Source organism: Sycon ciliatum, chromosome 1 (genome assembly GCF_964019385.1).
Source record: "Sycon ciliatum chromosome 1, ocSycCili1.1, whole genome shotgun sequence".
NCBI lineage: Eukaryota > Metazoa > Porifera > Calcarea > Leucosolenida > Sycettidae > Sycon > Sycon ciliatum.
This window is the reverse complement of record NC_088643.1, coordinates 63264523-63277971: the sequence shown is the minus strand read 5'-3', so window position 1 is coordinate 63277971 and position 13449 is coordinate 63264523. Positions and strand designations below refer to the sequence as shown.

The window sequence follows — 13449 nt, the reverse complement described above, 5'->3', positions numbered from 1 at the left end:
TTCGGTACGGAGCAGGGGTCATGAAAAAATGACGCCCTGTGTGCTTAGGGTACTGATCGGTACCCCAGCACACTATCCGAAGAACACGTAGCCGCACCTGCACAGGTCTCAAGACAAGTCTCGCTTGGACTTGTACGAGCGAGACTTGTCTTGAGATTTGTGCAGGTGCGGCTACGTGTTCTTCGGATAGTGTGCTGGGGTACAGATCAGTGCACTGTGTGTACGTGTAGTGCAACAAAAAGTTCAAAAATCGCGGAAAACGCGGTCTTTTAAAAAACGCGGCCGCGGAATCACGATTTTCCTCGGGGTCAGGTAGATTCTAGACTCTAGTACCTGTACGGCACTCGACGATCCGACCAACATAATCCTTCAAAGAAGGACCAGATACAATCAAGAGTGCATAAACAAGAGTATGCAACTGCGGTCAGTGCGCGGCGCGCTGCCTTCATTACGTAACTTGCCTTCATCAGAATCATCACCCTCTGAAAGCATGCATTCAAACTCACAATTTCTCGTACGAGCCCATCCGTTTTGGCTCGATTCGTTCCAGTACCTACCCAATCTCTAAAGTTTGGCGCATGAACTCCAGTTCCGTACGCAAGTCCATTTCAAACCAGAGGGAAAGCGCGGTGTTTGATTTTCCGCAGTGCGCGGACTGCAGCTGAATGATGTAATGAAGGCAGCGCGCCGCGCATCTGGCCCATACTGGGCCATAGAAAAGAGATCACAGTTGCATACTCTCTTGTTATAAATTATGGACTCTTGATACAATACAAAGACAACACGAACATGCGGACTGAACTTTCGAACACGTCGTGAGACACGAGCGGCAAGCGAATCTTTGATGAAGGGCAGTTTGATGACCGACTTGAATTGGTTGTGTCTGCGCTTGCTGTGCTGCTGTTGTTGAGACGGGTGACCGTGTGTATCTTGTCTCTTCCCCTTGGCTGCTCGTCGTGCTGCGTTTATCTCGGTGCGTGGATACTAGTAGTCATTTCTCTCGAGCAACTCTTCAATTATGGACATACTCCTGTGTTCCGGTGACACAACCAAGTCGGTCATCAAACTGCCCTTCATCAACGACTCACTTGCCGCTCGTGTCTCACGACGTGTTCGAGAGTTCAGCCCGCATGTTCGTGTTGTCTTTGTATCTGGTGGATAATGTATGTTGCCAATGTTGGTCCGATCGTCGAGTGCCGTACGTGTCGGTATGTGTCCCCGTGAGAAGCAGCGATCGGAGGTGAAGAGAGGGAGAGGTCGGAGTGTCGTGCATGTGATGCGAGTACTTGTACTAGTATGGTGGATAGTCAGTGTTTAGTCAAAGGTCTTGTCTTGCACGGTGTGTGCGGAATTGTACGTAGCTGGTGAGACCGAGCGGCCGGTGAGGGACCGATTCGCTGAGCACTACCGAGAGGCAAGGTCGATGGTGGCGAAGGCTCCCTGGAGCTTCCACTATCGTACCCAGCATCGAGAATCTTCAAAGTCTTCCAACTTTCTGCCCTTCCACCAGGCAAAGATTCTCGGCAGGGAGGCTTCGCTACCATCAAGGAAACTGCTTGAAGCTATCGAGATAAGGAAGCGCAAACCAGCAGTCAATCGCGATGACGGTTGGCGCCTGATTGGATGTCACCGGATCGTCACTGGAATCGACGCCCATCTCCTCGAACTACCACTGGACTTTACCACCTGGCACAGCACATGCACATACTGAAGTACTTTGCACATACACACTTGTCATATACAGTGAAACCTCGTTAAAAAGAACACTGATACAACAAACTTTCGCTTAAGACAAACTAGTATTCATAACTCTATTGGATAAATCACTGTGTAGTCACTGGGTATAAGATATGGATAAGAAGAACTCCCGGTATTGTGAACAAATCCCGTCGGTCCCTTGGTGTTCGTCCTAAAGAGGTTTGACTGTACATAGATCGCCTTTAGCATTCCCACACTTGAAAGTGTTCTTGTACATGTACATGTACGTGCTGTGATTAGTCTTATCTTCTTTCTTCTGTTTAGGTCACCTAAGTGACCTTACAAGTTACAGGTGATGATTCACGGTAAACTTTAGTGTTCTGTTAGTGTTAGTTTTCTTGCCTTCTTGCCAAATTGTGTCTGTGTGTATGTGTGAGTTTTCTCTTCTTTCGTTCTGTTTAGGTCACCGTAGTCCTTACAAGTGATGATTGTTTAGTTTGCTGGCCTTGCCAATTGTGTCACCACGATGTGTTAGTTCTAGAACATTCATCTGCCTGCATTATTCGTCTTTATATTTCGTGTTTTGCCTCCCCTTCCTCAATGGCCAATGCCCTGATGATGCCCAATGGGCGAAATATATTATTGGCAAAGTTATTTATCTATTTGGTGCAGCTGAGAGCCTGTTGCCGGAATGGCGGTATTTTCTAGTGTAATGAAATATGGGGTAAAATGTATTTGGCCCAAATTTACCAAACTGAGATTTGCCAGCGAGAGAGCCCCAGGATCCCCCTTCATAGCCTAGCCGCTCCAATGCAGTTTCCAACACTGGCAACAGACTCATAATATCAGTGCAACACCCTGGCCCTGGTACCAACAAAAGTAACAGTTAGTTACTTGTTCTCTGCCTCTGTCAGAGTCTGATCTGTGCGTCAGGCAGTTAGCGGGTTCACGTGGGGATGACCTGGCCATGTGTACAGTCAGTCAGTAGAGCTAGCTGGGCCGGGTCCTGCGCGACCCGATGATGTGGTGTGATAATGATTTATGTGGAACTGTTCTTTCTATCTGAACAGCGATGACCGATGACCAGGCTGCAGGCCAGGGTAAATCCTTGACCTTGCTCTACTCCAGAAATCGGATTCCTGGCCTGGATGGGCCCATGCCCATGGCATGGGACGTACTGCGTACATAACATGATTGTAACACAGACTGTGCATTTTGATCATCTTCATTACTTCAATAATTATTATTATTCTGTGGAGTATCACTTGATGACGTCATGGATTTACGGACAATAAAAGCGACACAACCACGTGGAAAACCCTTTGGTGGTAGTTTTGGCTTCTTGTTGGCTTATTATCCACTGTCGCTGTTCTGCATGTCCCCTGTTCGCCCTCGTCGCTTTGCACGAGAAGCTGGAGGGTTAACTGCAGTGCAGAAGAAAGACCAAAAAAATTAGTAAAACCTCTTGCCAGCCGGCGGTCCAAAATGAGTGTTCAACCAGCGCCCGGTGCGACTACCTACGCGGTAGCATCGCTTTATGTCGGCGACCTCAACCAAGATGTCACGGAGGCTATGCTCTTCGAGAAATTCAGCACCGCTGGCCCTGTGCTATCCATTCGAGTGTGTCGTGATGTGGCCTCTCGCCGCTCCCTTGGCTATGCGTATGTGAACTTCCAGAGCTCGTCAGATGGTAAGTCCAAATTGGCAGCACTGGCACTCGTTGGCATTTCGGACGAAACACCAGCCATGGCGCTTGTTGGAACCAAGTTTCTTTTAGTTTTGGAACGAGGTTCCAGCTGGCCAGTCTTGCTCCCCTCTCCCCGCACATCTATCATCGTTTACTTGAACTGTACGCGAATGTCTGCAGCCAATTGTGTATTTTCTGAAAATTCGTGTCATTCCCAGATATTCCGACCCATTCTGTTCTATTTTCGCCGGTGCAGAGTTTCTTTTTTTTCATTGTCTGAGTGGGTGTATTCTGCTCGGCTTCATGTCAAAGTTTTGTTTGGCAGAAACAGGTGCATGAAGAACGCTATCATGTCTTGTTTGCGCCGAGAACGTTTTTCTACGGGTAGGAGCGGTTAGAAATTCGCGGGTGATGATGCTCTGCGTGGTCGACGCCATGCTTACTGCGACTCACTTTTACTGCTCGTTACCGTGCATTTACATTATCAGTTGCTTTGGCTTTTACAGCACTGAACCTGTTACCTACTATCCGCGCCTGCAGCAAGAACTCCATTACAGTCGGACCGAAAGTAGAGCCTTGAAACAGCACCGGCAGGACTAGCAATATTTCAACTTTGGAGGCCATTATCGGTGACATGTGATGGTTTTCCGCGTGTGCTGCATGCAGCACTCCTCTTCTTTTTTACTGAGTTCAGAAGCCCCCGCAGTGCAGTCTGCACTGCAGCACCGGTGGAGTGGCAGCAGCAGCGGTGCACGAGACCTTGTCCGAAGACAGGTCACAGGGCTAGGGAGTGCTGTCCCCTTGAAGTGTCACGTGCCGCTACACAGTCTGCATGTTTGAGTGCAGTGGTGCTTCCTGTTCACTGACTTCACTCAGTCTTCAGCCCTGGAGACTACTGATAAGGCGACCACCTGTCCCAGACGACCACTCAGTGCAGCCTGGACCAAGGGATGCTATTTCCAGTCAAAATTGATGATCCTGGATAAGGAGACCATCTGGTTACAGAGACCACACTTTGAAGGTCCCTTGAGTGGTCGTCTTAGAGGCAGGTTTCATTGTACTAGCTGTACTAGCTGTAGTGCTTGGAGTGCTGGCGCATGGCAGTGCCAGTGGTGAGATCACAGGAATATCACTCTACACTGTCCACAGGATCCATAGCTTCGCAAAGCACTATTGCCGTCGTAATGTCGAACTTTCTCACGAAAGAAAATAATATTTTAGTTATGGGGTGGGGGTTTGACCAATTTCGTTTCAGAAATCATTGATACATGTACAGTGCTGCTCAATGAAATCCAGTGACGTCACTCAAGCTTGCGCCTTGCATCATTTCGTAGCCCAGTGCAGGTCTAGGGCTGCGCAACGCCCGGCGTGTACTCGGGTGACGCGTCTGGATTTCATTGAGCAACACTGTACATGGCCATAGGAGCAGTGAGACACTTGTTGCGATTCTCGTTGTATACTACATAGCATGCATGTAGTGTGCATGTGTACGTGACATTTTTTTACCGGCTTCTGAGGGGGAGGTAGGGGCTGGGTTGTGAAACGAAATTGATTCGTTTCGTGATAAAATTTCGATATTAATGGACGTCCCCTAAGCATGTGATAACTACTTAAGTACATGGTTTGGTAATTTACTGGTTTGGTTGTCGGTAGGAACTATGCAACTATGAAGAGGGAGGGAAGTGGAAGACGATAATGGGAAACGTGGCAAGAAAACCTTGTAGCTTGAAATCGGGGCAGTGCCGCAATACAACCCAGAAAGAAAAACGAGAAAGAGGGAAGCTGCAGTGGCCAGACTTGCCCAACTTGTAGCTTATGAGCAATGATGCATTATCTTACTAGTCAGAGAATCTGATGTAGTTCAAATGATACCCTGATAAAGTGGTTGTACTGCAGTCCCTGTGCCTTGTGACAGACTTGAACCACAGAGCACCGGCTTCTAAGCCACTTCTGAAAAGAAGAAAGTTATTTTGTGCACCTCCCTTCAGGTTCTGTAAGAAGGCCAGTGGCTGGGTTGGATGCAGTCCATGTTTTCCTCCGACTTTTCCCTTGCCTTGATGATATCCTCCGAACTAGTGAATAAAATGCTGATTGTACGCATGAGTCGCAAAGTGACGAGTGTACGTGCCATGCAAGGTGTGTGGTTGTTGGGCTGCCATGTTGTAGTCTTCTGGGTGCTGAGTCGAATGGTCTTGGTCCGAGGAAGCTGAGCCGCTCCCTTCCTCTGTTCCCAATCGAACTCGCACACTTCCACCGAAACTGGGTGACTGCGCCCTACTAGATGGGCATTTGTATGCAACATGTCACTAAAAGTGCCATTTCTTTCTTATAAAAGCACGGATGACCGCGATTGGCCCATATGTTGTAGTCTTTTGGACGCTGAATGGATTCAATTGGATTCAACATCGATTCTCGGGCAAAATCGAACGCACTCAGTGTGGCACACGTAGACGAAGTGCAGTTCCAGACATCGGTTTATGGCGTGCTTGTACAGCGATTCAAATTGGGCGGGTGAACATCCTGACAACCAGCGAACCTGCTCCTACACACCTAAAACGTCCTATACTGGCCCATGCTGTACAATCTATGCTGGGAAGGAGAGTTCCATTTTACATTCAGAGCCTGCTGGTTATACACTGTGTGTCTGCGGGCACTGTCTGCTGCTGCTGCTAGAATGAAATGTGGCATTGCTTGTGCCTCTCCTGTGTCTGTAGCTCTCACTGCTCTGTCTAACATGAAATGTGGCATTGCTTGTGCCTGTCCTGTGTCTGTAGCTCTCACTGCTCTGTCTAACATGAAATGTGGCATTGCTTGTGCCTCTCCTGTGTCTGTAGCTCTCACTGCTCTGTCTAACATGAACTTTGAAGAGATGAAAGGAAGGCCCATGCGCATAATGTGGTCGCAGCGGGACCCATCTTTGCGTCGCTCTGGCAAGAACAATATCTTTATCAAAAACCTGGACAGAACCATCGACAACCGCACCCTGCACGACACCTTCACAACGTTTGGGGCAATCCTATCCTGCAAAGTTGCCCAGGATGAGAGCGGCACCTCGCGCGGTTATGGCTTCGTCCATTTCGAGACTGAGGAAGCTGCCAGAACTGCCATTGATCGTGTGGATGGCATGCTGCTCAATGACCGCAAAGTGTAGGTTGTGTTAGTGGCTTGAGATGTTTGTTTTCCCCGCGGTAACATTTGAATACTCTTGTGGTGGTCACTCGACGTTTGCGTCATATTGGTGTAAATGAGATGAACGAATGTTAGGGGAAAGATTGGCGATTCACACTTATGGGTTGTGTGTTGGTGTAATTGTCACTATATGCCACACTGTGCCGTGGCTTTTGCCACACTCTGTTTCCTGGGTGTTGGCACACCATTCAATTTTTCTCTAGATTCTTTGCAAATTTATTATAATAGGTCGTCGAAGTCTGACGTCACTGCTTCTTGGAACGCGTAGTTACTTGGCCAAGTGGTGACAAACAAAAGTCGCGTCACCTGCACTTGTCAAGTTTCCAGTGGCAGCAGCATGCAGTGAACACAGCTACAGCATTTTGATTGAGGAGCGCGCGAGCGAGGATATTTATTTCAAATAAACGGCTACTTGTCACCGAGTTTGTAGTTTTCGCTTTGTAGAGAAGGAGAAGCCATAGCTGATTTTTTGCTTGGCCACTGTGCCTGTACTGTCGTTCGGCTTTACATTTAGTTGCCGACCAAGAAGCAATGATGGGTGTCTTGCAGCGATCTCTGATTTCTTTCGGTTCTCAGACCAACAAACTCTGGGCTCGTTTCCTTGTCCAGCGGCAAGCGAAAATCAGAACTCCCCTTTCTCAGGTGCTGATGAACACTCAGCAGGAAAACACTGCACGATAACTTGAGAGCGAAGGAGAAACTTCTTGAAGTCAAACAAAATTTGAACTCACGATCTTGTACGTGAAATAGGAGAAGGACAAAATCAGTGTTAAGTCAAAGTGATGCTGTAACCGTGGGAAACACGACAAGTGCAGGCGACGCGGACTTTTGTTTGTCACCACTTGGCCTTGTAGCTATGTGTAGCTACGAGTTTTCAGGCGACTTCGGCACTTCGACAGCCTATTGCTCTGTGTGCTAGTCAAACCATGTTTAGTGGAGCCGTATTCGACTTTGTCGAGAAGGGATTTTTGGGAATAGGTGTGTACTGTAGTGTCTTAGCATCAACAGAGTTATGACCTTTTGTATCAGTAGAGTAGATAACACACAGAGTGTGCACGACTATTTTATCAAGTGTAGATAACACACAGAGTGTGCAACTCGCAGATGGGTTGGCCCAGGGCGGAATTTTTTGTTGACGTAATCTTTTCGACGACGCACGCGCATGCGAGTCTTTAGGAAAGTTTCCCTCGTGCACTTGGCCGGGCTTTACACTACAAGGTCGGTGCCCAGCACATGCTCTCACACTGCTCTGCGGCAAAATGCGCGTTTCTCTGAAAAAAGGTGACGTCAACAAAACTCCGCCGTGGGCGGGGGTATCTGCAGATTGTGCAGGAGAGATCCGGAGTTGCACACTCTTGTTTGTCTACTCTTGATTTTATGTATCTGGGCTTTCTGCGTGCTAGTTTGTACGTGAAGTGTGTAGGTTACCATGAGGGCTGCGTCCCATAGGAAGCACGTGAGTTTCGAAGAAATGTTGAACGGTCGCTGCTTGGATGACGACTACACCATAGCTAAGTTGCAGGGCATCAACAAACGGTCTACATCTTTACATCACACAACTTGTGACACAAGTGAGGTGTTGTATGACACTGTACCAACTAGTCCTGTTCTTTCTTCGTGTGCCTTCAGGTTCGTCGGCCCGTTTGTGCCTCGCAAGGAGCGCATGAAGAGCCGTGACAATACCACCTTCACCAATGTATACATCAAAAATTTTGACGACGGGCTCACCGACGAAGGCCTACGCGAGCTCTTCTCTCAGTATGGTACCATCACAAGCTGCAAGGTCATGCGGAAAGAGGATGGTTCTTCGAAGGGGTTCGGCTTCTGCGCATTCGAGGATGCTTCACATGCTGATGCAGCTGTGAAAGATCTTCACGAGAAGGATCTGGGTGGAAACAAGGTCCTGTATGTCTCCAGAGCCCAGAAACGATCTGAGCGCGACCATGAGCTGCAAAAGCTTTTCCACCAGAAGAAAGCCGAGCGCCAGAAGACGTATCAAGGTGTCAACCTCTACATCAAGAACCTTGAAGAAGACATCAATGATGAGCAGCTACGACGGGAGTTCTCCGCCTATGGAAGTATCTCTTCTGCCAAGGTGAGAATCTAAAGCCTTCGGAGCATGGGCTATCGTGCAAGTGCATCTGTAGTCACGGTTGGTACTTTGAACATACATTGTACATAATCTGTATACACAAATAGCACACGGTGTATTGTTCATGGTAAGCTCTGTGCAGTGTGAAGAAAAGTAACGGTGTTGGGTGACCTGGCCTAGGGAGCCTGCGGTCAAATTCTGATCTTTGGGGCAGGAGGTATCTTGTCCTTAAGGTATCTTGTCCTTAAAGGGGAAGTATACCCTAAAATCAAATTTTCACCAGTTGTAGTCTTCTGGGTGCTGAGTCGAATGGTCTTGGTCCGAGGAAGCTGCGACGCTCCCTTCCTACTTGAATCCCAATCGAACTCGCGCACTTCCACCGAAACTGGGTGACTGCGCCCTACTAGATGGGGATTTGTATGCAAAATGTCACTAAAAGCGCCATTTCGTTCTTATAAAAGCACGGATGACCGCGATTGGCCCATATGTTGTAGTCTTTTGGACGCTGAGTCGACTGGTTTTGGTCCAAAAAGGCTGCGATGCAGCGTTCCTCCTTTATTCCCAATCGAACATGGTTGAACAAGCGGTCACGTGCTCCTGGGTGCCCAAATCACCTGGTCACCGCGCCAGCAGGCGACAACTTTCACACCAAGGTTCAACTCGAGTTCAACTCGAGTGACAGGACTGCACCCAAAAAAGGTCAAACAGGCTAGTAAGTTGTACCCTGCAGGCACGGTGACCAGGTGACTGGTGTACGCAGGAGCACGTGACCGCTTCTTCAACCATGTTCGATTGGGAATAAAGGAGGAACGCTGCATCGCAGCCTTTTCGGACCAAAACCAGTCGACTCAGCGTCCAAAAGACTACAACATATGGGCCAATCGCGGTCATCCGTGCTTTTATAAGAACGAAATGGCGCTTTTAGTGACATTTTGCATACAAATCCCCATCTAGTAGGGCGCAGTCACCCAGTTTCGGTGGAAGTGCGGGAGTTCGATTGGGATTCAAGTAGGAAGGGAGCGTCTCAGCTTCCTCGGACCAAGACCATTCGACTCAGCACCCCGAAGACTACAACTGGTGAAAATTTGATTTTAGGGTATACTTCCCCTTTAAAAGGGCACTCCGGCTTCATTTTCGACGCCGAGTTTTCAATGCCAAGACGAAGGTTGGTGAAAAAGAAGACCCCTCGAACAAGAACGAGTCTCCAGAAGCGATCGAGTCGAGCAGGAAGACGACTTTTGAATTTCGCCGAGCGAGCGCTGATGACGTAATGAGGGATTAGCTTGCCAGTGGAAATGCATCTGCGCACATACATTTCACATACTTTTTGGCCAATTTTCAATCGAAGAGGAGGTTGTTTTCTATGTTCCCTCAACGTCGTGAGCGATCTCGTCTTCCATACCCTTCCAGGTACCCTGAAGGTCCTCCAGAGGAGAATTTATCTCCAGCAAAGCGTTGTTGATCCGCTAAATTCGTCTCGAGACATATTCACCCAGTGCAGTGCTGATAAAATGTAGAATATTGAATCTGTGATAATTGTCGACGATGGAGAGAGAGGTTGATAGCCGCTGTCGCAGGGAGAGTGAAGCTGCTGGAAGTAACGACGGGGAGCTTGTTAGCATCACATGAGCATCCAGACTTCAAAGCAGCTTGACGGAATCGGGGAGTACTGACTATTTTTCTCGCCCTCAGTTTAGTGAATTTTATGACCACAGAAATTATCGATCAGGATCCCTTCTACAAGATGTGTAGTGTAGTACAGATGATTTCTGAACTTGGCGATATGGAGACGGACCAGTAGACCTACCAACAACGTGTGCCTGCAGGAAATTCACCCAAGGCTATTGCTATCCTCTTCAGTGGCTGTTTTTTTTTAGTAAAAATATGTTCACTTCTCTCAACATACTCCTGCAAGGCAGCAAGAAGGTGCGCTATGCCACAATCTTCGCCCAGCTGCAGATGAAGCATGGTCAAGTCATGGCAGTACATATACTTGAAACAGATGAGAAATTGAAGTTCATTTGTGATGGGAAGTTTGACAGCCCCAGTGACCGAATCAAGCCGTCTTTTGCCGTGGCACAAATTGCTGAAGAATCCGAGATGGTCTTGGAATTATGCACATGGATACTACCAGAAATAATGGTGGCATGAACCATTGTGGAATGGGACAGCTCACGGAGAATACTGGATAGCTAATGTATCTCTAGGTGATTGTAAATCCTGTTCTGGCTGATAGCTTCAGCCTGCTGCGCCCGTCCATGTACAATGATGGTAACATGCATTTCTGTTTTCTACATATTTGCCGGCTACTATACTGTGGTATTACAGTTGCAGGTCCCTTATATAGAAATATGTTCACCCCCCCCCCCCCCCATACATACCCACATTATAATATGAACAACAATTTCACTGTTGGACTCGCCGGCGGCTAGAGAGCAAAGGATTAATTTATAGCAAAGAAAAGGACCAGGGAACTACAAGTTACGCTATAATGTCCACGAACAATTTCACTGTATTTGAAATAATTTTGTTTGATACCCTGAGAACTCTGAACCTTTGCAGCACTGTGGATTATGTGGGGAACACATTGGTCAAATAATTATAGCACTGGATTGTTGAGATTATGAGCACATTCCAATCAGCACTCTACATATTTATAAGCGGTGGCAATCGTTAGGAATAGGTCGGGAGTTGTCAGAGTGCTCTAGTATTATGAGAGAATGTTTTGTTTGTCTAATCGACGGCTCGTTTGAAGCCAGAGTTGTTTGAACTTGTTTCAGTCGACTTGATTCTAGACAGTAGTCGAAGGAGTACTATGAAGTATACACCAGACGTAGTCCGTAAGGTATCTCGTGAGAGTTCTGTCGGTACACATCGGGTATCAGCTTGCAAAGATGGCTCCTCTCTGTTTCTTGAAAGCCTGTCTAGTTGGACTGTGGCTCCAGCGATTCCCTTCTCAGAGCAGATACCATACCCAATACGGTCAATGCATATTGGACAGACCTGTGTGCACAACAGAAATAGTGGAGAGAAATCTCTCAGCTCATGAACACATCAGTGAAGTTTGAACTGCCGTTGTTTATTGCCATCAGTATAAACCTATTGACTATAAGAATAATGTGCAAAAACCCTCTATAATTACAGCTGGGGCCATGGAATTACAAAGCATCTAACTTAGGGAACTGCCAATTCTGGTCTGAGTTGCGTTCGAGGCCTGCAATTCATGATGGCTATCGTATGTTGCATTGACCAGAGATCATATAAAACCTCCAAATGCCACATTGAAACACGCACCACTTTCGAGTACTTTGGTATCCCCCACCAAATGGGCTTTCGTTCCCGGGGTGACAGGCGTCACCATTCGTTATGCCTGGATCAGATTTCATTGACCCCAACTGTCATGAAGAATCATTTTTACTTTGACTGGATTTCAGTACAAGTTGTAGAACTGCAGAATCAATTTTGTTGTATTTGGGCAACCATTTCTCTACAAACGCTCTATTCGGAAATATAATTTTTTTACAAAATGCATATCCAAATTCCACATCTACCCAAATCGGAATACTTGATCAGCACTACACGGAACGTTTAGAAAACGCCAGGGAATAGGAATTTGCTAACGAGAACTCCAGGCCAGGGTACTAGCATACGAACAAAACAAGATAGAACTCACCAGTATACTTGTAATTGTAGTAATTCATGTCGGTGTAATATTCACGATAAGCAACGAGGCACCCTCCGATTTGGTCAAGCTGCTTTCTGGTTGTTCAGGTGATACAAACGGGCTCCCCGTTGTTACTTCCAGCAGCTTCACTCTCCCTGCGACAGCGGCTATCAGCCTCTCTCTCCATCGTCGACAATTATCACAGATTCAACATTCTACATTTATCAGCACTGCACTGGGTGAATATGTCTCGAGACGAATTTAGCGGATCAACAACGCTTTGCTGGAGATAAATTCTCCTCTGGAGGACCTCAGTTCAGGGTACCTGGAAGGGTATAGAAGACGGGATTGCTCACGACGTTGAAAGAACATAGCAAACAACCTCCTCTTCGATTGAAAATTGGCCAAAAAGTATGTGAAATGTATGTGCGCAGGTGCATTTCCACTGGCAAGCTAATCCCTCATTACGTCATCAGCGCTCGCTCGGCGAAATTCAAAAGTCGTCTTCCTGCTCGACTCGATCGCTTCTGGAGACTCGTTCTTGTTCGAGGGGTCTTCTCTTTCACCAACCTTCGTCTTGGCATCGAAAACTGGGTGTCGAAAATGAAGCCGGAGTGCCCCTTTAAGGCATCTTGTCCTTGAGGCATCTTGTCCTTGAGGCATCTTGTCCTTGAGGCATCTTGTCCTTGAGGCATCTTGTCCTTGAGGCATCTTGTCCTTGAGGCATCTTGTCCTTGAGGCATCTTGTCCTTGAGGCATCTTGTCCTTGAGGCATCTTGTCCTTGAGGCATCTTGTCCTTGAGGCATCTTGTCCTTGAGGCATCTTGTCCTTGAGGCATCTTGTCCTTGAGGCATCTTGTCCTTGGCATCTTGTCCTTGAGGCATCTTGTCCTTGAGGCATCTTGTCCTTGAGGCATCTTGTCCTTGAGGCATCTTGTCCTTGAGGCATCTTGTCCTTGGCATCTTGTCCTTGAGGCATCTTGTCTTGACTAGGCGCCTTGTCTTGACTAGGCGCCTTGTCTTGACTAGGCGTCTTGGTGTCTTGGAGGTGTCTTGTTTCATTGAGCTTATCATAGCAAGGGAGATGCATACCTCTCATCTCCCACTGCATTTACTTTC

General features: G+C 47.5%; 1 protein-coding gene and 1 long non-coding RNA gene across 2 annotated transcripts in view; both read left to right on the top strand.

The window, feature by feature from the left end:
• LOC135804821 (uncharacterized) overlaps positions 1-13449 on the top strand; it is a 187022-nt gene that overhangs the window by 44976 nt on the left and 128597 nt on the right. The window lies entirely within an intron of this gene.
• LOC135804804 (polyadenylate-binding protein 4-like) overlaps positions 3020-13449 on the top strand; it is a 17347-nt gene continuing 6917 nt past the window's right edge. Inside the window, exons 1-3 of the mRNA XM_065318761.1 lie at positions 3020-3388; positions 6220-6532; positions 8204-8669. Of these exons, the coding sequence (XP_065174833.1) occupies positions 3184-3388; positions 6220-6532; positions 8204-8669 (984 nt within the window). The 5' untranslated portion in view covers positions 3020-3183. The remainder of the gene's footprint in view (positions 3389-6219; positions 6533-8203; positions 8670-13449) is intronic.